The sequence below is a fragment of the Lontra canadensis genome, unplaced genomic scaffold (genome assembly GCF_010015895.1).
Source record: "Lontra canadensis isolate GAN:19392208 unplaced genomic scaffold, GSC_riverotter_1.0 scaffold74, whole genome shotgun sequence".
In the NCBI taxonomy this organism is placed as follows: Eukaryota; Metazoa; Chordata; class Mammalia; order Carnivora; family Mustelidae; genus Lontra; species Lontra canadensis.
Genome location: NW_022631068.1, coordinates 3,174,348 through 3,200,066, shown reverse-complemented (window position 1 = coordinate 3,200,066; position 25,719 = coordinate 3,174,348). Strand labels below are relative to the sequence as shown.

The 25,719-nt window shown below is 54.3% G+C and overlaps 1 protein-coding gene across 4 annotated transcripts in view; it reads left to right on the top strand.

Moving 5' to 3' along the window:
• The window catches only part of PTPN5 (protein tyrosine phosphatase non-receptor type 5), a 53,300-nt gene extending 29,124 nt beyond the window's left edge, over window positions 1-24,176 (top strand). For 3 of the 4 annotated variants that reach the window (XM_032881192.1, XM_032881189.1, XM_032881191.1), the window contains 12 exons: window positions 10,697-10,890; window positions 11,462-11,569; window positions 11,808-11,885; window positions 12,343-12,584; window positions 13,763-13,952; window positions 16,263-16,347; window positions 19,997-20,076; window positions 20,271-20,408; window positions 20,926-21,036; window positions 23,144-23,304; window positions 23,395-23,508; window positions 23,934-24,176. In XM_032881192.1, the coding sequence (XP_032737083.1) occupies window positions 10,697-10,890; window positions 11,462-11,569; window positions 11,808-11,885; window positions 12,343-12,584; window positions 13,763-13,952; window positions 16,263-16,347; window positions 19,997-20,076; window positions 20,271-20,408; window positions 20,926-21,036; window positions 23,144-23,304; window positions 23,395-23,508; window positions 23,934-24,027 (1,595 nt within the window). In that variant the 3' untranslated portion in view covers window positions 24,028-24,176. Of the gene's footprint in view, window positions 1-10,696; window positions 10,891-11,461; window positions 11,570-11,807; window positions 11,886-12,342; window positions 12,585-13,762; window positions 13,953-16,262; window positions 16,348-19,996; window positions 20,077-20,270; window positions 20,409-20,925; window positions 21,037-21,291; window positions 21,488-23,143; window positions 23,305-23,394; window positions 23,509-23,933 lie in introns of those variants that run through there. The other variant, XM_032881193.1, reaches the window with a different exon arrangement.
• The last annotated feature ends 1,543 nt before the right edge of the window (window positions 24,177-25,719 follow it).

The window sequence follows — 25,719 nt, the reverse complement described above, 5'->3', positions numbered from 1 at the left end:
ATTTCAGCCACTAAAACAAAAATCTCATCTTTCCATTTGAGCTCATTTCTTCCTTTCAAGTCCCAACGTCTTCTTTTAGTCAATCTGTTCACTACCTAATAGTCTTAAAACTTAGGGAGTGAAAACGGCAGCCTCTTATTTGCTCATGATTCAGAGGGTCCTGGAAGTCTCTACTGGGAGTTTCTTCTGTTCGTGTGGCTTCAGCTGAGGTCACTCACTTAGCTGTATTCACCTGGTGCTGGGCTGGGATAAGAGGCCCAAGAAAGCTTTTCTTACATGTGTGGTGGCAGAGTGTGAACACCACAGGGGGTGGGGGTGGGGAGGAGGAATCATGAGAGCACCTTGGAGGCCGCCTGCCATGCTGCTGAAAAGTTGAACCCTTGAAATCCAGAGAGACATATTCTAAGGATACATCTATACACAGAATGATTTATGAGGGAAAAAAATCCACCCACAAAGGAAGAAAAAATACCAGAAAATATGTCAAAAGGAAACCAGTGTCTTTCTCAGCGTGGTAGGATTATGGATGACTTGAGTTTCCTTTTTGCTTTTATGAGGGCTTTTTTCCCTCATATTTTCCAAAATCATTTAAAAAACGATTAGCCATCCTAAAATATTAATCAGTCCTTGCCAGGTAAGAGTGGTAGTTGAGGGTAATGGAGGCCTTCTGGGGTCATTCGCATTCCTCCAGATTGGGTGGCCCATCCTGGCAGACCCAGAATTTCAGGGTCACCCAACCCCCAGGATCTTCATGGGGTTAGTTAGTCCTGTGAGGGCACCTGTGGAGACAGTTACCAAGCCCTGGAATCCCCTTCACTCCCTGGAGAAAGCCAACACAATGACTCAGATATCATGTTGGTGAAGTTGCTCAGAAAAGAGAAGATTCGGGTGGGGGTGGGGGGTTCTCCTTGGCAGTTGGCTCTCTCTGCTTCAGCCAAGACGATGAGCCTTTCCCCCTACAGGGGGTGCTGACTCCCAAGCCACCGGAGCCTGCCCTAGGGTCAGAAGAGCCATGTCCCTCTCTCCAGCACTCCCAGGTCTGGGACCAGACAAGATAATGGGCCTTCCCTTGGCTGTTGGTCTTTTGCCATCAGGACTTGACCGAACTTACAACTTGGTGGCTTTGTTTCCTGTTTCCTTGGGAGGCGGGAAATGATCATTTAAGGTATTCATGTGTGTGGTTCCATTATCCCCACTGGTCTACAAGAGGCCCCTCTCTGGGTTTGTTCGCTTATTCATTTTCTTTTCTCTGCCACTGCCATACTGCTCCTCCCCATAGTTAATGTGTTCTAAGGTATTTAGTGTATGTTTTTTGTTCGTCTCCGTGAGCTCTTGCAGAAGGGGTGGTGAGATTTTGTGTGCATGTATTTTAATTTGTACTTTTGATCCCCCCCACTTCTCCCACCCCCACCACAGACAGCATGGACTTCCGTACCCTCTTAGGGACTGTGTGAGAATTTCTTGGTACAGAACCACTGGTTTCCAGATTTCTGCTTCCCAGGCCGCTTCCCGCAGAGGATCTGGAAGAAGCTGGAACAGAGAGAACTAGGAGTAAGGTGGTGTGTGCAGAGGCTACGGAGATAAGCAGGGGCCAATGTGTGCTGGGTCTTTACTGCTGATCATGACAAAGAGTTTGGTTTTTATCCTAAGAAAAAGGGGAGACCATTGAATTAAATTTTTTTAATTTTTTTTTTTTAAATAGGTGTGTCTTTAGCACCAGCAGGGCCCTTGGAGACCCCTGGTCACAGTCTGAATTTACAGAAGGCCTCAGAGGCCCACAGAGTCAATAAGAGGCCCAGGGCCCCACAGCTCAGGAGAGGCAGACCTAGGACTATGATTGCTGTCTTCTGACACTTTACCAACATCATGAGCCTCCCCGGTTGCAGAGGGCCGACCCAGGATGGCGGCCTCTGGAGGCGTGAGATGTGAGGGCGCCGCTGTCCTGGGGAGTCTCGGGTGGCTCCTGCTCCCTTCCTACCACCGGACTTGCCTATACTTCTGGGGGCACTGACCAGGGCCCACCAAAGAACCCCAAGCCAGGACTCAGGCCTTTGGCTTCAGCCCTTCAGATGCCCACTGGCAGCCCCTGGGAAGCTTCCCATGCTGGCGTAATGAGAAAGAACTGAATGAGAGGGTTAAAGACATGTGTGCCAGTCCTGTTTCTGCCTCTCACCCTTTGAACCTCAGTTTCCTCATCTGTAAAATGGGCGGTAGACCAAATGCTCTCTCAAGTCTGACCTTTCCTCCCCATGCATTTGCATTGAAGTCTAAGGCACTTAGACTTCTCATACCCTAAGGCCTCTCTGTCTGTTCTTTTAATTCTGAGCATGGGAACCCGGGGTGGGTGGGTGGGGGAGGTGTACCTTCAGAGTTTCACTGACCCTTTTCACCCTCGTACTTCTGGACCTCTGCTCTGGAGAGACACGAAAAACTAAGCCATTGTTTGCAGCCGCAAAGCTGTTTGCAATTTCAGATAGAACCATTTTATTATATCCCATCCAAAGATTACTTGAGTTGTGTTTTGTTTTGAATGCTTGTTAGCATTCTGGATTTAATTAACTGGCAGAGACAATACTACTCCTCCCCCCCTTCCTGCCACCCTCAGCCCATGCCCACTCCATCCTCCAACCCCAGCTGCCAGCCTACAGCTCACAGCCTCTGCCCACATGGGGTCAGGGCAGCCATTGTTTCCCTGGGGGACTCACCTGGCAGATGAAAGGAAAGTCCTGCCTGCTGCTTCTCCCTCACTCTCCCCTCCCTTCCCCTCTTACTCCTCCTCTCTAAATTGTGCTACTGTTTATGAAGGATTCACCATGTGTCGGGCACCAGACCAAGCGCCTTGCATGTCTTACTTTATGGTATCCTCAATATCCAACAAACAAGTCTTACCATATCTGTCATCCAGAGAAGAGAGTAAGTCACTTATCCAAGGTCACAGAAGTAGTGAACAGCAGAGTCTGGCCTCAAACCAAAGTTTGTGTGACCTTAAACTTTTGCCAAGAGCCACTACAAAAAACTACCTCCCTGGAAACAGAGCCACTTTGGGAGATGGGAAGATAGCACCCAAGAGTCGGGTTCTAGAGAGATTTCTTGTTACTTAAGTCGGCCTACTGAGAGCATTCACACATGGGTCCCGTTCTTGCCCCTTGCCACGCCCCCTTCCCCAGCACAGCCTCTCAGCTGTCTGTACACAGCCTCCAGCACCCCCTGCCCACCCCACGCCCACCACGTCCTCTCCAGACTGAGCGTGGGACACCTGAGTTCCCAGACTTCTGGGAACTTCATCCCAAGCCTACTTTTCTCTGCCCACCCTGCCCTTAGAAGAACCTCCCCCGACCCTGCCACAATGCTGCGGTGTGATGGTGCTGATGGGAGAAGGCCTGTCCCCTCCATTCCGGGGTCACCCCTGTCCCCTGTGTTCTAGAATGGGCCGCAGCTCTTTCCCAAACTGACTTCCCCTGATAGGCAGGAGGAAGAAGTACTGGAGATCCAGCCAGGGATGGGCCACACAGGGTCTGGTTAGGAGCCCAGCTGCCTGGGTCTGAGGCCTGGCTGGGCTTTCCACGAGCCGTGATGGCCTTGGGCAAGTCACTTAACCTCCTAAACTCCTGTTTTCCTGTCTGTGAAAGAGGACTCTCCCCTTACCTACCTCCTGTGATGGTTATAAGGCCTGAATGAGTTGGTGTCGGTAAAGCAGTCATGGGGGTGCTTGGCGCCATGTCTTGTAGGCTGGTTAAGAGAATTGGCTTGGAGGAAGCAGAGCTTGTGTGACTTAAACCTCACACCCACGAGCTTGCACTCTGTGGAAGTCTGAGAACCAGGGTCCCTAGCTTGAAGCAAGTCACTGAGGAAAGTTCTGGAGAATTCTGCATCAGACAGAAAGCATACTAGAGCTGCCCCCCACCTCTTTTGAGGTACAGATTTCTCACCTTGCTTAAGGGGAGCTCACAGAACATCAGCTTGAAACACAAAAGTCCCTTACATGTGATAGTTCATTTATCCCATAGGGCCTCCGGAGCAGGTCCCCTCCTACTGCATTGGCCTGTGTGCTGAGTTGAGAGCTGCTTTTCAGTCCGCAGATTTTCCTGAGCACCTACTAGGTCTGATGCGTTCACTCTCTCTCAGTCGTGTGCTCTGTTGCTGTCTCTCTCCACAAGGCAGCCTCAGGGCAGCTAGATGTTTTCCTATGACTGCTGAAAGTCTCCAGAGCAAGCATCCAGAGAGAAGCCACAGAAGCTAAATGGACTTTTCTAACCTAGTCTCAAGGGTCAGATATCATCATCTCCCACATTCCCATCTTCAGGGCAATCATCCAGTCTGGGGATAGTGGGTGGGGGAAGGGGACGTTGGTTCTACTACCCAGCAACAGGAGCTTGTGGAGGAATTCACAGACATTTGAAAACCACCCTACGAATCACGTTATACAGAGGGTAAGCCGCCCACCTAAGTCAGGTAGCTGATAAACGGTGATAAATGGTGGGTGCCCAGGTGCTAGTCCAGAATCTTCGTATGCCAGAGTCAGTCTCCTGTTTGCAACCCATCCTGCCAGGGGAGTGCAGCAGCTCGGAAGACTTGGGCCTTACCCTCAGCCAGCTTACCATGCGAGAGCAGGTACTTGAGGCCAGCCCGGTTCTTTGCCATCTCTCTGCCTCTTTCTGTGAATGTGGCAGCCTGCTTGCTTGCTGATCCGCAGGACTGAGGAGGCAGACGGCTTGTAGGGAGCCAGTGCCCACTTCCAGAACCCACACCCACCATGAGTTTACCTTCGCTCAGTGGGGCTAGATTTGTATGTGCGCATGTGTGTGGGGGTGTGTGTGCACGCGTGTGCACACGTCAGGGCTATTCTCACACCTAGGAGTCCTGCTGGTCACCATTAGGATCAAGATACAAAACACCCCAAGAGCATGGAACAGGTGCTTGGTGAATGTTTGTGAAATGAAAACATTATTTTGGAGAATCTCCTTACCCCGCAACACATCCCCTCTGACTCCTAGTTTGCCTGCTACATATCTCCCAAAAGGTAGCAGAAAATGGAGGCTAACCTCTAGCCTCCCAGGGAGGACAGAGTTCTGGCCCATCAAGGCCAGGCTTTCCCTTTCCCCGGGGAATGGCTGAGGAGTGTGATCATTGTGGTGGCATAAATGGCTGATTGGGCCTCTTCCTTCTAGACTCTTCTATCCCTTCGCAAATCCCCTGGGGGCCCCTACTTCCCTTGGTTCTATAGTTAGGGCTTACCCAAGCAAAACCTCAGGATAGGCTTGCTTGGCCTGCCCTGGCTTGTCCTCTGTAGGGCTTCCAGATCCTTCTGTGGAATAACAGAAAGATCCTGGATAGTAGAAGCCCACAGACCTGGGTTCAGATCCCAGTTCTACTGCTTCCCAGCTCTGTGACCTGAGTAAGCCCCTTCCCCTCTCTGGTCCTGACTTTCTCCCCCTGAAATTAGCAGACTAGACTAGATGCCCCTCGGGGCCTGTCAGACTCTGACTGTCACTTATTCCAAAGGCCAGGTTGGGACTGAGTGTGCTGCTCTGTTGGTCAGGGCCCCTGAGAGTATGTGGGCATGGCTGGGAGGTCACTCCTGGCCGTGTTTGGGAAAGGAAGAAAAGCTGAATGGGACAGAACCTCCTTTGTCATGTAAACAGGAACAGGCTGAGCCAGTCTTCTGCTCCAGTTCCGGTGGGCTGGCAGCCCGTGAGCTCCAAGGATGAGTCACTGACAGGAGCAGCCACGGTTCCGGAGCTCAGGCGGCGGCGCCAGCCCCAGGGCACACAGTAGCTGCAGAGTTTAATGGTGGGATTCAGGTGCTAGGTGACAGGAGGGGGATCACAGCGCTTCCACACGCCCCGGGTAAAATCTGAAGGCTATTTGCTTGCAGGCCTTACCCGGGGTCCCTAGAGCTTTGGCCGGGATCCCAAACACCTGCCTTCCCGGCTTCTTCCCTCCACAACTCTGTAGCCTTTGAGGAGCCATCAGCCCGGGAGGAGGGGGTGGTCAGGCACAAATGCTGCACTACCACCCCCACCCCTGCAGCCCGTGGGGGTTCAGGATTCCGCCAGACACAGGGACTCCCTCCCTCCCTCCCAGGCTCTCACAGCCTCCCTCCTTCGCTGCAGTGACCCCTCCTGATAAGCAGTATGGCAAACGGGCAAGCCTGGAAAGATCACTCTGTGTCCAGAAGCCTTGGGTTTGAATCCCAGGTCTTGGCTTCCTTGGGCAAGCCATCTGACCTCTCTCAGCCTCCATTTGCCAGCCTGGAAATTCCCCTCCACCCTGCGCAGGAGGCAAGCCCGGGAGGAGCCCTGCCTAACAGCGTCGTCAGCCAGCGAGCTGCCTCTGAGTCAGGGCTTCACGCGTGGCAAGGCAGCTACCTCGCTGTGAACTATTGAAAAGCCAGCCTTTGACACAAACAGCCGCCTCTCACCGACAAAACGGGGCTGATGATGCTAATGTCTGCCTCACGGGGCTGCCCAGGGAAGCCAACGCAACTGCGTGTGCAGCAGCACTCTGTGAACAGTGTGGAGCCAGCCCGGGGAGGGGTCCCGCTCCCACCACAGGATAGCGAGTGGCAGGGTGAGCAGGGCAAGGGCGAGAGCTGACATTATAATCTCTAGGAGCGGGACCGGAAGCCGAAAGGACAAACGTGGCCAGGACCACGGTGGTCCCTGCATGTAGGGATTGTTTTGTTCACTGTTGTGTCTTGGGACCCTGGCCTAGGGCTCGGAGAAGTATACAGCTGGTGCCCAATCTGTGTGTGTTGGGCTCATGCCTGAATGAACAGAGACTAAAAGAGAGACAGTTCCCGAGCCTGTTCTCCACCTCCCCTGCTTCCACTGCTTTCTCTCACAGACCTCTGCTCCCTGCATCCGAGATCACAGGTGCTTAACGTAGAGTCTGTGGACCCCCTCCAAAACGACATGCACGATATACTGTGTTTTTGAAAATGTATCTTCCTGAATCAAGCGTCCGCGTTCTGCCCAGAACAATTTTTCGGTAAAGCCTGCTCTGAAAGGTAACAACGTCTCCCAGGTGCTCAGTGAATACCCATCAGTTGGATTCACTGCCAGGTGCCCTCTGGATTTCAAAACAAAACAAAACAGAAGAGCAGCCTTCACTTTTTCTCTCTGAGATGGGCGTACAGGGTCCTGCCAGCCTGCAGTTCCCCTTCAGCCCCCGAAAGGTGCCAGGCAATCGACCTGCCGTCTTTTATACAGAAAAGTGGTGACCCCGCATCATCAGGGGGCCTGTCTTGGGAGTGGCTGTTATGCTGCTGGGTGGGTCACAGAGCTGCGTACACTCTCGTGCTCTCATGTCCCACCTCATGCATTTAGGTGGGACGGGTGTGACAGTCAGCGCCCCGAATCTAGGAGTATTAATGAGGCCTCGTGGTGTCCGAACTCGGAGCAGTGATCCCTCTTCTAAATATTTCTTCCACTATATATAAATACGTGTGTATGTGTATATGTGTGTATGTATCTGGGCACACGTGTGTTTATGTATCTACATGTCACTGTATGTGTCTATGTATCGGAGGAAATTGACAATATATAAACAGTAACAAAATGCCCTCTTCTCCTCTCCCCCTCCTCCAAAGAACCACTGTGAACACCTGGCTTCTGTTCTTTCCATTTACCGTGTCCAGCATTTATTGAGCACTTCCTGTATGCCAGAAGTTTGCCATGCAGTGTGCTTCCCAAGCAGCATCTCACATTAACTTCCCATCTTATGGTGGGCATTACCACCTTCTTATCTGCACATTTGTATTTTCTTAATTTTTAAGGCCAAGGAGGGAATACTGTTTTGTCATCTTGCCTTTCACCATACCATCGAAATTTCCTTCCATGATATTAAATATTCATTTACAGAATCTTTTATAACCGCGGCATGATGTCTTATTGCCGGCAGGTTGCATGCTTCTCAGACTGGGGTGCGTGTACCCCTGAGGGCAAAGCCACGGGATAAATTGTAGAGCATTTTCCTGAAGGAGAAATTTGACTCAAAGCTTTGGGAGGGGAAAAAGCCCATTATTTTAATATCAAAACAAGTACAGATATGCCATAGCATAGAACCCAGAGCACCCATGAATTTTAAAACAAAGCAGCAAGGTCCAAAATCGTGAGAGCTTGCCGTTATTCTCCTGAAGACCCATGTCCCCTCTCCTCTGAGGGTGGCAGAAACATCTGAGAGGCACCAGGTTCAAGTTCAAGCCCCTCTTTTTCAGAGGGGGAAACTGAATCCCAAGGAGAAGGAGGAATAGCCCATAGTCTGCAGGTTATGCATTGTAGAGCCAAGCCAGGTGACCTCTGGGCTCTGGACCTTCCGAATTTTGCATCACCCTTTGACCGCTTTTTCTGACCTCGCCTCTTGAGCAATCAAGCCTCTGCATCTCAACGGTGGAAAGTTTTGGCTTCCTGCAGGACCCATCCTTAGCAGCAGTTTTTCCTTTTTACGGTGCTGGCCAGGATCTGAGCTGTGTGCTCAGTGACTCCCCCAGCACTTGGATTTTCCAATGAATATAGTGGATTATGGGCGTGTATCCACTGGTCTGTCTTCCCCATGAGACTGGGAGCCTCTTGAAGACAGGAATTAGGAGCTAACGTTGTTATTATAATCTGACATTTATTGAGCACCTACTAGATGCTAGGTGCCATGCTGAGTGTTTCATTTATAGTATTTACAGTCTTCATCACAGCTTTTCGAGGAAGGTATCGTCATCCCCAGTTATCTGGTAAGAAAACTGAGTGGTTAACACTGGCCTACCATCCTGCACACAAATATTTTGGTAGAAATATTTATTGTCGACTTACCTGTCAGGACTTTGCTAGATGCTGTGGACAGTTGTGATGAACAAACCAGACTCCACTCCTGCCCTTGTGGAAATTACAGACAAGTTGGAGAGATGATATTCAGTGAATAATTTTACAAACCACAGCCAGAGCCCGTTTATCTGCCTTGGTTTGAACATGCCTCAATGACTTCTTAGCTAAATGACCAGGGCAGAGTCTTATACCCTCCCTGTACCTCATCTTCTTCTATAAAATGACAGTCATTGTCGTATCGACTTCATAGGAGTACTGTGATGAGGGAAGACAGTCACACATACATAAAGCACTCGAGCAGGGTCTCCCACATTCCAGATGTATTGTTGCTGCTGGTGGTACTGAGAGGCAGGGCATACTAGGAAAATTGTGGCAGGGGAGGACCAGCTTCAGGGGTGACATGTGATGTGAGTTCTATAAGGTGAAGAGGAGTTAACTTGGCAGAGTGTGGGGGGGTGGGCAGGGGAGGGGAGCAGGAGGTTGGAGGGATGTTCCGAGCGGAGGGACTAGTAGGTACAAAACATGGGGGGTGGGGGTGCGCAGAGCAAGTAGGTGAGCTCACCTGAGGAACTGTGAGGAGTGTGTCTGGATCACATTACGTGGGGAGCCGCGCCAGGTCAGCATCTAGAAGGAGAAACCTGGGAGGAACCAGATAGAGCTGTCACCAGGACCTGGGCCCATTGCACCACACCGGTGATCCAGGCCACAGAAGAAGCTCAGTAGATGTTTGTCCAGTGGGCAAGCAAGCACGTGGACAAAAAACTGTTAGCCTCACGTGGTCTTGGCTAGGGGTGGTCCGTTGTCACCCAGCTAGGAAAGGAGTCCATTGTCCCATTTACACAGTGCTGTGTGGACAGCCCCATCCCACTGTCAAGCTGTTAAACACCCATTTGGCTAGCCCCTGTCTTCTTGGCAGTAGGATAAACCTTGTGTCTTCCAATGGAGACATCCAACAACGGGGACTCAACCAGAGTGGATGCCGATAGACTCCCTATGGCCAGTTCCTCAGATCTAAGCCAGTGGTGTTCACATGTTTTTACTCGTGGAACCCTATGTTGAAATAATCTGAGAAGGAACCCAGGGTATGGAATGGGGACAAGCAGAGCTTCCATACCAAGGACTCAGAGCTCTTGGTAACACCCGTTGCTTCTGAGAAAGCACGAGGGCTCCATAAGGCAGTACAGAACCCAAGGGTCGAGCTGAACCTCTGTTTCCCCCCAGGTATGGAAACCGAAGCCCAGAGAAGGGGTGAATCTCCCAGGGTCACACAACTAGGGACAGACCCAGAACTAGATCGAGACATTAGACATTGATTTTATACCCCAAGATTTTCCTCCACACACCCCCAACCGCCCCCACAGTGTGGGGCCTTGAGGTGGGGAAGGGGCGCACAGCTGGGATCTTGTCCAGGGTCCGGCCTCCAGCCCCAGTCAGGCCACAGACCACAAGAGACAAAAATCTGGAAGGCAGGCGTGGGAGGGCTGTTCGGGGTCACGGCCTGGTTATGCCGTGTCTTTTTTTTCCTCTCTCTCTCTCTCTCTCTCTCCCTTTTAATTGAGTTTGAGGTGGTTGTTTTTTGTTTCCTTAAGAAATGGAAAAGAATGAAACTGCGTAAACACAGCGATGTTAACTCCCTGAAAAACCTCCTGCCATTTTAACTCTGTTACCGGAGAAATAAAAGAGAAATAATTTGTCCACCCACACTTAGCTCTTTCTGACGAAGGTAGGTGAATATTGCTTTGCTAATCGAGGGTGACGGCTGGAAGTGGAGCCACGCTGACTGATCCCGGATTGAGAGGAAGCCACAGCCACCCCAGAAGGAGCGGCCCGCCGTGGGTCGCCTGGGCCCGAGTCACCAGGCACCTGCCCACCTTCCACAGGTCTCCCCCAGCCGGTAGTGATGGAGGCGCTGGACCAGGCCGAAGGGCTCATGGACTCGCCCAGAGAGATGCCTCCGCCCCTGCCGCCTTCACCGCCCTCGGAGCCTGCTCAGAAGCCGCCACCTCAAGGCGCTGGGAGCCACTCCCTCCATGTCAGGAGCAGCCTGTGCCTGTTGGCTGCCTCGCAGCTCCTGGTAAGGATACCTTGGGCCTCACGAGGGTCTGGAGAGAGGGCAGGTGGAGGGACAGCCCACCACGTCCTCGCCAAGATGGCCGCCTGGGGCTCGTGGGGGATGAGGGGCCTTCTTGGTGCCCCTCGGTGACTCGAAGCTCTCTGGCCGGGGTGTGCAGGAGGATGGGGTTCTCAGCTACAGCCTCGCTAGCTAAGACCCTCACAGCCTGCCTTCCCTAAGCCGAGAAGCAGGAACTTAGGGCTCCCTAGCAGCCAGGCCTGCAGGGGTCTCTCAGAGGACTTCCTGTCTAGGGAGATAGCTCTGGAAACTTTTCCTTTTATGTATGTACCTGGTTGGGGAGGGGAGATCCCCTCTGGGAGGGGCTTTATCTTGGCTCCCTCCAGTCAGCTTTTCTGCAGGGAGCATCCTGAGGCCTTCTCCATGCATGCAGTACCTGGCCTCTTCCCTCAGTCATAGAAGTCTGGACTTTGGGGGGCTAGGTGAGGCTGCAGGCGAGCTCTGCTGGAGGAATACGGGGGCAAGAAGCCCAGGCTCCAAACTCAGTTCATTCCCCCTACCCCGGCTGCCCCAGCTTGCCTGCGGGGTGATCTGGCTCAGCGGCTATGGCCCCATCTGGTCACAGAATGCCACAGACCTCCTCTCCTCCTTGTTCACACTCCTGGAACAGCTGGGACCCACGGTGAGTAAGCTCCAGGGAGTTCCCAGGTAGGAGGGAGCAACCGGGGACCTCCAGTGTCACCAAGCCCTGGATGGGGCTTCTCTGAGCTCAGAAGATACTTCCACACCCCCTAAAACCCTTCTCCCTGCTCCCCACCCAGCCCTGGTTGGCAGCTTTCAGAGCCTCAGTTTTGTCACTGTCAGAATGGATGAGAACTGCGTCCCACCACCCTCTGACCTATTTGTTTCGCATTCCGCAGGCCTGGCTGGGTGTTGGCACCTGGGAAGTCCCCAGTCTGCTGCTGGTTACTCTGTCTGTGATCCTCATTACCACCCTGGTAAGGTGCCTCCTGACCTGACCTCAGTGCTCTCCTCCTCAGACCCAGAGGCCCAGCCCCCATATGATCTCCGAGCTAGATGTTTCAGGTCAGGGCATCTGTCTCCTTCCACCAGTGTGCCCAGCCTGGGATGAAGGGCATCTTCTTCTAGAAAATGGGTTTGCGGTGTTCTAGGCTGAGGGAAGGACCAAGGCCAGAGAAGACTAGTGTAGAAGCCCCACACCCCTCCAAGAAGATCTCAATCCCCAGGAAACTGAAGGCAGGCAGGGGAGGGGGCAGGGGGTAAAGTGGGGGCTGGAAGCTCCCAGCTAGGTGACAGTGCCATGCACACCGCTCCCAGGAAAGCAGGGCTGTTCTAGACTCACTGAGGGCAGGGGGCTCAATCTCATGGCTACCCCATCACTCCAGGGCTAGCCAGCATGGCCCCAGGTCCATGATGCTTTATCTTCCCAACTAGGCATGGCACCTCCTAAGGGCCCCCCCAGAGCCACCCACCGCACCGCCCCCTGAGGACAGGCGCCAGTCAGTGAGCCGCCAGCCCTCCTTCACCTACTCCGAGTGGATGGAAGAGAAGGCCGAGGATGACTTCCTGGACTTGGACCCCGTCCCTGAGACTCCTGTGTTTGACTGTGTGATGGACATCAAGCCCGAGGCCGACCCTGCCTCGCTGACTGTCAAGTCCATGGGTCTACAGGAAAGGTGGGAAGGGCAGAGGAGGGATGGGCTCTGTGGGCTCTGGAGGTCTCAGGTGTGTATGAGAAGGGCAGGCGCCTGACTCTGACTCCCAGTGGAGGTCAGAGCCAGTCTCATGGTTTAACCAGTGTAGACACATGCTCCTCAGGTCTGATTACGTAGATCAGAATGGCCCAAGGTAAATGCTGTTACTGCACATGAGCACATAGGCATACACAGGTACACATGTGTGTACAGTCACATGTAAATTCCCACACTCGAGCAAGTTTGGGTAGGTTCGTTTATTACAGGACTTCTCAGGACCTTTAACATGATTGTGTTCATTGTAAATCGGCAAGGAGGTAGCATGTGGCATTCCTCAACTTCTATAGAGTGAACCCTACATCCATACTTCTGTAGAGTGTCCCATAGTGTTCTCTAGAGCATAATTTGGGAGGTGTCAGCACCTTCTTTTCAGAACCCTGCTGGGTAAGCCAGATCACACCAGGTTTGCGTAACCCATACGACGTCATGGAAGAAGCCCTGGATGAGGAGTCAGAAAACCTCTCTCTTGGTTTCAGCTCTGCCATCCCCTTACTGTGTGAGCTTGGGCAATTCTTGTCCTCTCTCTGGGACTCAGTTTCCTTTCCTATATAATGAGGGCTTTTCAGCTGCCCTGGGCCGTAGACCCTGAACATGATAGTAGAGCTGGTCTAGTGCAGACATCTGTGTTGCTGTGTTCCGCCCCGGGACTCCCTCCTCCCCTGACAGCCAAGGGGCCTGACTTCTCCTGGAGGAGATATCCATGACTCTTTGGCAGCCTTACCCAGGACTGGTGGGCCTAAGGCCATGACACAGAGAGTAGAAACCTGCTTCTCTGCTCTAGGCAGGTGCCCACTCTCATGACTACCTGGGGCCACAGGGCTGGGACAGCAGTGACAGAAGAGAGCCCAGGGAGGGTTTGCTGAGATTGCCTTGGATGGAACCTCTGGAACTGGGGCCCCCAGCCTCCCTTGGTTAGCGACTCCACTGCAGGAGGCAGGAGATGGGGAGTCAGGCCTCAGCCTCAGGGCTGAGACTCGTACTCCTCGCACAGGAGTGCTGTCCCCCTCCCACTCCTCTCCTGGGTGCCCCCCTGCTCCCACTCTGGATCTCTCCTGCCTCCCCACCTCTGAGACGTGCTCCCCCTTTCCCGGTCCTTCCAGGAGGGGCTCCAACGTCTCCCTGACCCTGGACATGTGCACACCGGGCTGCAATGAGGAGGGCTTTGGCTACCTCATGTCCCCACGAGAGGAGTCAGCCCGGGAGTACCTGCTCAGCGCCTCCCGGGTCCTGCAGGCCGAGGAGCTTCACGAGAAGGCCCTGGACCCCTTCCTGCTGCAGGCAGAGTTCTTTGTGAGTCCCCCCAGCCAGCCACCCACAGCGGGCAGACCTTGCCGCTTACATCAGTCACGCATCCAGCCAGGCAGTGAAGCGGGGTGTCCATCAGCTCTCCTGCCGTCTTGGGCAAGCTGCTTCCCTCTGAGCCTCAGTTTCCTTGTCTGGAAAATGGGGATAAAAATCACTGAATGTTGCAAGGGTTAAAGAGATGGCTAACGTGTGCAGAGCCCTCAGCCCAGTGACTCGTGTCCAGTGGCGTCCCCAAGTCCTAACTGCCCAGCACTGTGCTTTGAAAGTGATAGAAAGCCCTCCTTCTGACTCAGCTGTTTCCCTCCTGCTGCCCCACATCTCCAAGCACTGTTCATCCTCTGACAACTCTCCGGTCACCTCCAGCCCCCGAGACCCCTGCAAGGGCCTCCAGCTGCCTCTTGATGGACTTAGAGGGGCCTAATAAGTGACATCTCTGTTTTGCCTGCCTGAGCACTCAGCCGGTCGTTAGCTAAGAAGTGGGAGATGACAATATCACCTTCATTTTTGTTGATGAAACTAAGCTTGGAATGAGGCTTAGGTGCGGAGCAATAGCGAGCTTCCTAGTACTAGGAATTAACATGTTTTCTACCCACCCCAGGTGGTGTACCCCTACATTTCTTTCTCTGCAGGAGGGTCCCCAAGGAGGAGGAAGGAAGGGACTTGGGCCCAAAAGTGCATTCCTTACTCGAACTCACCCATCCAGGAACTCATCCACCAGTGTGGGCAGAAAAGGGCAAGGGGTTCTGAGTATTTGGGGAGAGCCCCTTCTGGGAGAAGCTAGGGGGATGGGACAGTCATGTGCCTCCCTCAGTTTCCCTTGCACAGGCCACCTTGCCTCCTACCTGGACCTGATGGCTATTTCTTCTGAGAAAGCCTCTGCCACCCTCTGACCCACAGCTCCACATTCTCCAGGGCTGGGCATGGCCTATCTTAGCTGAGTTGGGCCAGCCTCCCACGCCTATGGGGACTGTCCACTTCAAACTGGACCACCACCTCCCTCCACCCCCAGGCCTTTCTCTTCTCAGGCGTCTGCTCACATCATCCCCTCACTGGATGCTTCCAGAAAGTCTTCCCCAACTACCCCACCCTCAGCTTCACTGTAAGTTCCCACCACCCTCACCTCCCCTAGAAGAAGGGGCTTGCATCCTCTCTGGTGTTTTCTGTTCAGTAGATCATTGTTACTCTGGCCCAGAGACGGGGAAACACAGCCTATACCCTCACTCCATGGGCATTTTTGTACATGTTGGTTTCGGGGGCGGGGGTTGGATTCTCATAGTAACCCTAGAAATTGAGTGTAGTGATCCTTGAAGCCCATACTTACTATGTCCTGAAACTGTGGACACTGTGAACCTGTCTGGGGTCAGACACTGAGCCATGTGGACAGGTGGAAGGGGGAGCAAAGAAGCCAGGGGCATTCGGGAGTCACCCCAGGAATAGTGGGGAGGGCGCAAGAGGGGACTTGAAAGGCTGGGAACTGTTTGGACAGATGGAGAAAGGTGAGAACAGTGCTCCTGAACCTGCGAAAGGTCAGAAGGAATGCTGGGAGCTCAGACCTGGAGGCAGGAGGGCAAGGGGATATTCACAGCAGGGAAGAGAGACAGATATGTAATTGGAGAGCGGGTCCCCTGTCGGCGGGAGTGGGGGGGCTGGCAGGGAGATTGGGGGAGCGGCAGAAACAAAGACCAGATCCCAGGCCATCTCACAGGCCAAGCAGAGAACTTTGGACTTGGGGCTTTTGACACGAAACAAGATTGAGAAGCTCAAACACATCAAAGAAGGAGGCTTCTTTCCTGCCAGAGAATTGGGGAAGGCTTCTTGGAGGAGGTGTTGTTTAAGGTGGACAGGACAGAGGAAGAGGAGGACGGGGTGGATGTTCCCACAAGGCAAGCTGCCCAAGCCGAGCTCCTGAGGTGGGGATGTCCAGGGCGGGCCCTTGGATCTGCAAAGCCACTCAGGTTGACTGCAGCTCTGGGCGTGTGGTAGAAGGTGGGGATTGGCTGGGTCACTTTTTCTCTTGTTCTTGTTCATCAGCCATTTACTGAGCATCTACTACATGCCAGGCTGGCTCTGGATCAACAGTTGTAATAATAACTGTTATTATACACTCCCTATGTGCCAGGCACAATTCACAGTGCTTTTTACGTGCAGACTCGTTTACTAGTAAATGTTCACTGAATGAATGTATGCATTCAAGCAAGTGTCTGGGCTAGAAGTTAAGGGCTGACCAGTGCTGGATTCAAACGTCTATGAGAGGCAGCCCACAGCTGCTAACACCCCCGTGTCCTCCTCTCACAGGAAATCCCCATGAACTTTGTGGATCCAAAGGAGTATGACATCCCTGGGCTGGTGCGGAAGAACCGGTATAAAACCATCCTTCCCAGTGAGTAACTCCACGCCCCAGGGGGTAGGGATGGGCTCACCTTCACCTCAGTGCCCCTCGCCCTGAGGAAGACCTCAACCCTAGAGCTAGGTGTCCAGAGTCACCAGGAGAAGAGGAGGAGGGTTGGGGGTACCCAATGAAGGGAAAGGCCCCCCCTTGTGAGGGCAGAGGTGAGTTCATTCCTTCACCCTTGCCCTGGCTGTGGACACCCAGAGAGAAAGAATGAGGATAATAGCCGCTCCCAGACAGGAGTTTAAAGGCCTCTTTATCTCTTCAGAATGGGCAGATTTTAAAGAGGGGAAGATAAGGCTCAGAGATGTTAAGTCATCCATAGTCACATAGTCACATAGCTAGGAAGTGCAGAACTGAGTTTCAGCCTGGACCTCCTTGACCCTGGAATCAAGCAAGCTCTTTTGTCTACCTTGAGTCGAGTTGGGTCGGACTGTGAGTCCTCTAACAGCAAGAGCCACCTCACAAGGGAATGAGCTGTCTGCCAGAGCGTGAGCTCCCCGCCACTCAAGGTATTCAAGTGGTGTTGCATGATCTATCCCCTGGCAGATCTGAGAGGGATTTTCCCTCTTTGAAGGCAGTTAGACCAGGCGACCTAACACTCCTCTTTCAGCCCTGGGGTGTCATTTTCAGATAACTTTCATCAAGCCCCTATCTGCCTGTCACCCTTGCCAAGTTCTGGCCCCAGGCCCCAGGGCTCGCTTAGGGGGTGACTTGTTGAAAGTGAATCCCCACCAACCTACTCCACTCAGTTTGTGGAGTAACGAGGCTTTAAAAAAGCAGTTTTGCCATCAGCATCTCCAACAACATGTAAGATGTCATGACTTATTTTTAACTTTTAAAATATCGACTTGTGGTTGCTATGGTTACGCAGTCTCTAGGTAGTTCCGGTTAAACAAAGCACCATTTAAGGCCAGGATGCATTATTCAGGGCTGCTCACCTCTTTCTTCATCTTGTCACCTTCCAACCAACCAGCCCCCTGTGGAGGGAGGGGCTCAGGTCCCCCAGAACCCAGGGCCTTGCTGCTCACTCAGAATGGCCCGTGGGGGTGGGTGGGAGCCAGGCCACCTCTCCTCCTGGTCCCCACTGGATCCCTGAAAGCTCTTGAGCCACTTCAGCTCTGAGCCTCCAGGCCTTGGAGCCCCCACAGAGCCTCCTCCGCAGCCAGCAAGAATTGACCCTGGGCCTTAGAGACTGGGCTGGCGTGGGGATGTAGGGGACAGGGGCCTGCCAGATCCAGGGTGCTGGGAGGCTCGTTTTCTCATTCATTGGGCACACATTGACTGAACCCCCGCCCCAGGGGCTGGGAACGGAGGCATGAATGAGACACAGGGCATTCCCAGTCTAATGGGAGGAACAGATCCAAGGGCAGTTCATAGGACAGACTGACCAGTAACCCCAGCTGGCAACACAGAAGACGAGATATGAGGGAGGGATTTCTGTGCATTTGCCACTGTGTTTCCCAAATACCAAAATGGTGCCTGGCCCATAGTAGACCTTCTGCTCCTATCTGAGTGAAGGAGGGAGGGAATGAATGAATGAATGAACAAACGAATGGACGTCTCTCGGATCAGCTCTCCCTCTCCATCCTCACTGCCATGTGACTTTTGTGGGTTAGGGCGTCTCTCTTGCCCAGTTCCAGGGGCACCATTTGCAAAGACTGCATTGACGTAATGCCCCTGGCCTTGGGCCAGGCAGTAATCTCCTGACAGGTCTCCTGAGTCCTGCGCTCTCCCCTTCTGCCCATCGTCTACCATTATCACAGAAATGGTGCAAAATAGAAATCCAGTCGTGTCCTTCTCCTCCTTAGAAACTGTCATTGTCACCCTTGTATTCCTTGTGTTCCAGTCTAGCCTTAGAAGCGTGGTTTATAAGACCCTCTATCAGCTGGTTCCTCTCCAGCTCATGTCTCCATCCCCCATCCTGGCCTGTGCCCTGGAATCGGACAGAATGGTGTCCCCTACTGTGCCCCTACTGGGCCATCACACCCAGCCTGGAGTTATCAGACCACCCACTGCTTGCCTGCCTGCCTAGTACTTGGGGGCAGGGACCGCACCTCCTTTGTCAAGGAGTCCCTGCCCTTAAGCACAGTGCCAGGCACAAAGGCAGTGGGCTCATCGTGTCCCCAGTCCATGCCAAAGGCCCTGGTGTCTGGCCCGAGGGTTCTGTGCCCACTTCTGGCCCCTAATCTGGACAGGTATCCACAAAAAGGGACCCGGCCCCTCAGCACTCCCTCCCTGTTCCTTTCTTCTGCCTGGACCACCCAGCCTCGCCTTCCCTTCCCCTTCCTCCTCTGCTGCCCCATCCCCAGATCAGCTGCCAGGACCACAGGCCTTGGGGCTGGGCATAAAAGGGCTGGAGAGCAGAGGCTTATGAGTGTCTCCTGTTTTCCCTCCCTGGTTTGGGATTCTCTCTACCCGGTAACTTCTAGGGAAGCTGGTAATAAATGCAGTCATAACAGCTCTGGGCTACATAGTGCATGTTGGGCTAAGTTACTGGCCTAGGGACAAGTTACCATTCACTCCTTTTACCTTTACAAGACCAGTATGGCTAGGATGGAAGGGATGTCTCCAGTCTGCAGACAGAGCACGGGGAAGCTAAGTTAATGGTTCACGTTCACACTACCAGCAAGTCATAGCATCAGGACTTGAACCCAGCTCTCCAGCTCCCCTGTCCTGCCTTGGAGAGCCCCAGAAATGGGTGCTGGCAACATCTTTAGTTCAGCCCTCCCTATTCAGGAGAGAAAGGGAAGCCCAGAGAAGGGACAGGACAGGAAGCTGGTGACAGAGCCAGAGCAGAAACCAGGCCCAGGGCCCCCTACCACCTCCCCAAACACCCTACGCAGCCTCCCTGTGTCTGTCCCAGCTCCTCACCACCAAGAAAAGACTCCATCCAGGGAGGCTTTAGCTGGAACAGGGCAGATTCTACTCCAGGGAGAGGGGCAGGAGGTTGTAAGACTCTGTAACTACAGGATTGGATGTGCGAATGGGTTGGAAAAAAGAAAAAGAAAAAAGCCGTTTGTGCATACATGCATCGGCTGCTGAGATCCTGCGGGTGGATGGCAGGCTTGGAAGGCTCCGCACCTTCCATCCCTGTGCTCTCCCTTGGCTTTCTACCCCCAAACCTCAACAGTCCTTTATATTTACAAAGTACTTTACGGTTTACATCACACCTTCCCAGCTGTTTTCTTATTTATCTTTCCAGCAACTGTAGGAAGTAGGCAGCTTTACCCCCTTATTACAGATAGGAAAATTGAGGCTTAGGAAGACCGTGTGCTTTTCAAGTAGACCCAGCACATTAGTGACCATGTGTGCCAAACGCTTGTCCCTGCTGATGGGGATGTGTCCCCTAGGTCGTTCTCTACTTGACTTAGCTCTGTCCTCTCCAGAACATGAGGCACGGAGAGACCAGGGCAGCTTAAGGGACACAGACAAGGGGCAGGCACTGATGCCACAGAGGTAGAGAGCCAGGGCCACAGAGATGGGCCAGTGTTTGGCTAGTGGGCAGGGGAAGGAGAAACTTCAAGAGTCTCAAAAGAAATGCGGGTGCCCTGTAGTGGGCCAGATAAGATGGGGCCCTGCCCTAAAGGGGTTGTCGCACCTGTCAAATAGCAGCCTCACCTGTCTCCCCCTGCCCCAGACCCCCACAGCAGAGTGTGTCTGACCTCACCAGACCCTGAAGACCCTCTGAGTTCTTACATCAATGCCAACTACATCCGGGTACGTAGCCCCATCCCTGTGACCTCTCCCTGAAAGGGAGGCCCGAGCCCACAAGATCCACCTTCCAGGCTTGGCCCTAAGCCAGCGTGGCTCCCACCAGCAACCCCCACCCCCCAGGGAAAGGCCTGAGTGTGGGGACTAAGCCCAGGGAGCACGGCATCCGGCCCTGACAGCCTGGACTTGGCTGGCCGCAGGGCTATGGTGGGGAGGAGAAGGTGTACATCGCCACTCAGGGACCCATCGTCAGCACGGTTGGGGACTTCTGGCGCATGGTGTGGCAGGAGCACACGCCCATCATCGTCATGATCACCAACATCGAGGAGATGAACGAGGTAGGCCTCCCCCACCCCGACCCCACTCCACTGTGCTGTTCCCAGGGGTCTGCCACTTTGTGCCCTTCGCAGAGCATCTTGTTTCCATATTCCTCCTGAGGACAGCCTTGGGAGGTTGGTAGCCTGCCGCCAAAGTGGGGACATGGGAAGCCGAGCAAGGAGGTCATTTGCTCAGGGCCACGTAGACGGGCCAACCTGTGATGGGAAACAGGCTGCCTGGCTGCCTCCCCACCAGCCAGGGCTCACTCTGGCAACTCCTGTACCGGTGCCAGCCCATTTACTCAAATCCCCAGAGGAGTCCTTTGAAGTAGGTATTACTCCCATTTGCCAGATGAGGGACCTGAGGCTCAGAAGGGGGAAGTAACCTACGGGTTACGAAGCTGAGATTTGAACTCTGCACTCTCGAATTGCGAACCCATTGCCCTTTCATATCTTGCCCTGCTGGCCCTGGTGGGGCACTGGGGAGACTGGGAGGTGCGGGGACTGTGAGTGTAGCAGCTGGTCTGGGCCCCTGCAGAAGTGCACTGAGTATTGGCCGGAGGAGCAGGTGGTGTACGACGGTGTGGAGATCATCGTGCAGAAAGTCATTCACACTGAGGATTACCGGCTGCGACTTATCTCCCTCAGGGTGAGGCCAGGGGCTGCGCTGGGCCGGGTGGGGAGGATGGGGGACAGGGCCATGACGGGGGTCAGGGGGCACCACAAATAACGGGGTCCAAGACTCCCCTGTAGCTGAGATCCAGGCCTGTGCATTCTCAGGGTATATCCATACATAAGCAGGGATGGGGAGGGGTGGATGACCGGAGGCATGACGAAACCTCAGTTGCATTTAAAGCTCTTGGATTCTCTCTGTGTCTACACTGTCATTCTGAATGCTTTCCAGCTCTGCTTCAGACACGCTCAAGTCCAGGACTGCCTGGATGAGGGATCTCCAAAAGCCTCCAGCACTGTCTTTACTTAAAACGGAAGGTCCACTGTCCCATTGAGCTCCTGTAGTACGCAACCTGTCCACCAGAGGGCAGGCGCTCCTTGCTGCGTTTGGGTTTCACAGGGACGTGAGGGTTACACAAAAAAGATTTTTTTTTTAAAAGGCATATACTATATGAACAATACAGAACAGCACAGAAGAGTGTGTGGGGGGGGGTACCCTCCCACCCTGAAGTTGTGCTTCTTCCATGCAAGGCATAACAGAGGAGACTGTTCCTTTGGAATCAGGAGGATTAATGGGTTCTGTTTTTGAGAAATAAGACCCATGTTTGGGGAAAGTAGAGCCCAATGGCATAACCCCACGGGTTGGAAGAGGTGAGCCAGGCACCAGGAAGCTGGTGCTCTATCCAGAAACAGTTTGAAGTCTACTGACACTGGCAGCCACAGGGTCAAACTCAAGGCCTGAGACTTGTCCCTCTGATACCAGAGAAGGTAGAAGGTAGAGTGTCAAAGCGCTCAGCCCTGGAAGGGCAGTGGCCACCTGAGACACTCTGAGATCTAGTCCTTGCCGGAGGGCATGAGAGAGCCAGGAGGTGGGGGTTGAGGCTTGGGTAGCCACCATAGCCAGATAACCTAGAGGCCCAAGGAACCAGCTTTCTGCTTCCCTAGAAAGAGGCGGGAAGTGAAGTGAGGGCTGCCTCATTGTGTCAGTGACACCGGACAGCTTGGGGGTATTTAGTTTTGTCCATGAGGCTTTACAAGCGTCCACCCTAAGCCTCATTCTGGGTTGTGTCCTGGTAACATAGAGCTGTCCAGAGCCTGTACTCTCTCCGAGAGGAGCACCCACAGATGGTAAGTACCAAGCTAGTGATGGGTGAGAAAACAGAAGATCGACCCTCTGTTAGCCAGGGTGCTCAGAGAGGGCTTCCTGAAAGTGATGGTGCTGACGGGGCTTTTGCAGGATGAATAAGAATTGACTGTGGGGCAAACAAGGGGGAAGAACATCCCAGGCAGAGAAAAAAGTAAAAAGGAAAGGCATGGAAGATAAACTAGCCTTGAGAGTGTGGGGGGAGGTGGGGCAAGGTTTTATCTACAGACCACTGGAATGCAGGAGCATTGAGTACTAGTATATAGGGGTGGGAGAAGGGCCTGGAGGTCTAGACCCTGGACCATGGGTCCTGTTTGCCAGACTGAAGACTGAGAAGAAAGGGTTTATTCGGAGACCAGCAGGAGCCCTGGGAGGGTTCTGAGCAGAATAGCGGCCTGTCCAGATTGGTGCTGCAGACAGACCACGTCTGGCCGTGTTGGAGATGGAGTAGTCAGGGAAGAGTGAGAAATGGCAGAGATGATAAAAGCCAAAGCATAGGTTGTGCTGGTGCAGAGGAGAGAAAACTGACAAGACTTGCCAGGGGAGGGCAGGCGGAGCAGAGCGGTGATGGGAGAGGGAGAGTCCCAGCACTCCGAGCAAGGGACTAATGGGTGACCAGGTGGTTTGTCAAGATAAAGAACCAGAGGACAGGAGTGGATTGGAGAGGGACTCTGCCTCTCTTGGATGATCCTGGAGTTGCTGGGGCAGAACTGGCCAGTGAAGACCAGTGCCAGTATCACTGATGAGCTTTCACTACCAAGCTGGCTCTGGGTCTCTGATGCCACTGAGCCCTACGCCGTGTAGACGGCAGAGGCCGTCGGTCCCACTCCCTGGGCCCTCTTCGCTGTGTTCTTGCTGCTCCTCCCATCCCCTCTGTGGGCTGGTTTGTGGGGTCTAAGAGTTCACGTGTATCTAGGGTGGGTCTCTGTCTCCTGGACAGAGTGGGACTGAAGAGCGAGGCCTGAAACATTACTGGTTCACGTCCTGGCCCGACCAGAAAACCCCAGACCGGGCACCCCCACTCCTGCACCTGGTGCGGGAGGTGGAGGAGGCAGCCCAGCAGGAGGGGCCCCGCTGTGCCCCCATCATCGTCCACTGCAGGTGGGTCTCCGTGGCCGGCCCCCTGGGCAGGGTGGCCTCCCTACTACCGAAGATGCCCTGTCCCTTACCCTGGCATCCTTCCACTCTCAGCGCGGGGATCGGCAGGACGGGTTGCTTCATTGCCACCAGCATCTGCTGCCAGCAGCTGAGGCATGAGGGAGTGGTGGACATCCTTAAGACCACGTGCCAGCTCCGCCAGGACAGGTCAGCCCAGGCGCAGGGGTGGGGGCCCACGGGGAACCAGAGTACCAGGGGCAGCAGGGGGAAACTGATGCACGCACGAGGTCAGGGGCCAGAGGACACACTGCAAATGGACTGCCTGGTAGGTAGGGAGCGGAGAGGACAGCTGGATCCAGACAGCTGGAGGCTGGATGGGGTGGAAACAGGAACACCACTGGTGAGCAGAAGGACAGGGGCGAGAGGTAGAGGGGCATGCCATCCCTACCCCGCTATCTGTATGGAGGTAGGAGGGGCAGGAAGGAGCAGAGGGCGTGGCTGGCAGGGATCGGACTTTTCACTCTACACAGAGACAAGGCCCCTTGCGAATGATTGGTAGTCACGGGTTTGGGGGCACCCTCCCACAGCCCATCTGTCCACAACCCCATGCCCCCGTGTGTCTCTGCCCCCAGGGGCGGCATGATCCAGACATGCGAGCAATACCAGTTCGTGCACCATGTCATGAGCCTCTACGAGAAGCAGCTGTCCCGCCAGGCCCCAGAGTGATGGTACTCCTGCCCTGAGGTCCTCTGGGCACCACTCAACCTGAGTCTGGGCCGCCACCCTGGCCGCGTGCAGAGCCCTGCCTTGGGCCTGGCCTGCCCCCCCCCATCCCTGCCCCTCCTGCTTCCTTCTCTTCAGTCTGCTCCCTTCTTCCCTCCCTACCTCCTCCTCCTCCGTCAGCCTTGGCCTGGCTCCAGCCCCCCCAATATAGCTCTTCCTACTGTACATACTGGGGAGGGGGGCGGAAAGGGGTAGGGATGTGCCAGGCCAGGCCTGGGGCTCTGGGGCCTGACCCGCGCCATGCAGACCTGGGGCCTCAGTTTTTAACTATGGTTCCATTGCTACTTGATCCAAAACATTTCTGTGCCGCACTCCCAAGTGTCCTGCCGCAGTGTGTCTGTCTGTCCACCCATCTCTGCTGTCTATACCGGCCACTGTGTCTTCAGCCCGGGAAAGGGGTCGTGAGCTCCAGCCTCAAAGCAGCCCAGGCCGAGGCACCTGCCTCGGGCCCCCACCCCTGCTTCCCATGCAGCAGACTGCATTTTGCCCCAGTTACGGGGACCGGATGGGGAGCTCCCGAGGAGTTGACTGAGAGATCTCAGCTGGAGGAAAGGTCTCTGGGTTGGGGTGGGGAGGGAGGAATGTCACAGCAAGGGTGACCTCCTGGTGTCAGATGCCCTCAGGAGGCAGTGACCAGCCTGTGAGGCATGGGGGGAAGGACGGAGGGGGGGCTGTGAACCCAGAGGACCTGGGCCCCGATGGGGGTGGAAGAAGGGGGAGCTCTGAGGGCGGGGTGGGGTTTGGGCCCCAGATCTGTGTGAAACATTTCTCTGTGTCCCTGTGGGAAAGCCTTCCCAGCAGTCCCGCTGCGTGTCGCTCTGCGTGTTCCCGTGTCCATGCGTGTGTTGAGAGCCCAGCAGCAGGGCGTGCATGACTCTTGGCAACATGTGTTATCTTGGAGCCACGTGTTTTTATTGCTGACTTTAAATATTTATTCCACGGCAGACAGAGACATTTGGTGTCTTTTTATAATTTGCTCGTGGTCATTGAATAGAGCAATAAACGGAGCATTTTGAGCAAAACTAGACCCCTGGGTCTGTGTGATTGCCTCTTCCCTCCCTGCCTCCCTGAAATCCGGTCTTTGTGCACCCTCTACACACACACACACACACACACACACACACACACACACACACACTCCCTCCGCCCCTCTCTCTCAAGCTCCCTGGTGCCCCTGGTGAAGATTGGAAGTATAGACCAAATCCATTTGATTTTGGCAGGATTCTCCTACACCTTCCCCCAACACCCCACCAACCCATCCGGGAGCCCTGGACCGTGGGGAGCCTCAAGGACAGGTGTGGGAGGCTTCCAGAGAAGGCAAAGTGTTTGGCAGAGACTTCGGCTAGAGTGGAGACTTTCAGGTCACAGCCAGGCCCCTCCCTTTTGGCCCACCCACTTATCCCGTGAGCCTGACTTGTCCCAACAGCAGCTGCATCCTGGAAATTTCCCTTGTAAGGCCTGGGCTGAGAGTATCCTCTCCCGAGGGGCCCAGAGACTCTGCCCCAAGGCCCGGGTCCTGAGCCATCCTGGAGACTCCTGCTCTATTCTTACCCCTGCCCTCAGGGAGGCAGCAAAAGTAGCTCTGATGGGGTTGCTGCGGGGGGGGGGGGGGGGGGGGGGGGGGGGGGGGGGGGG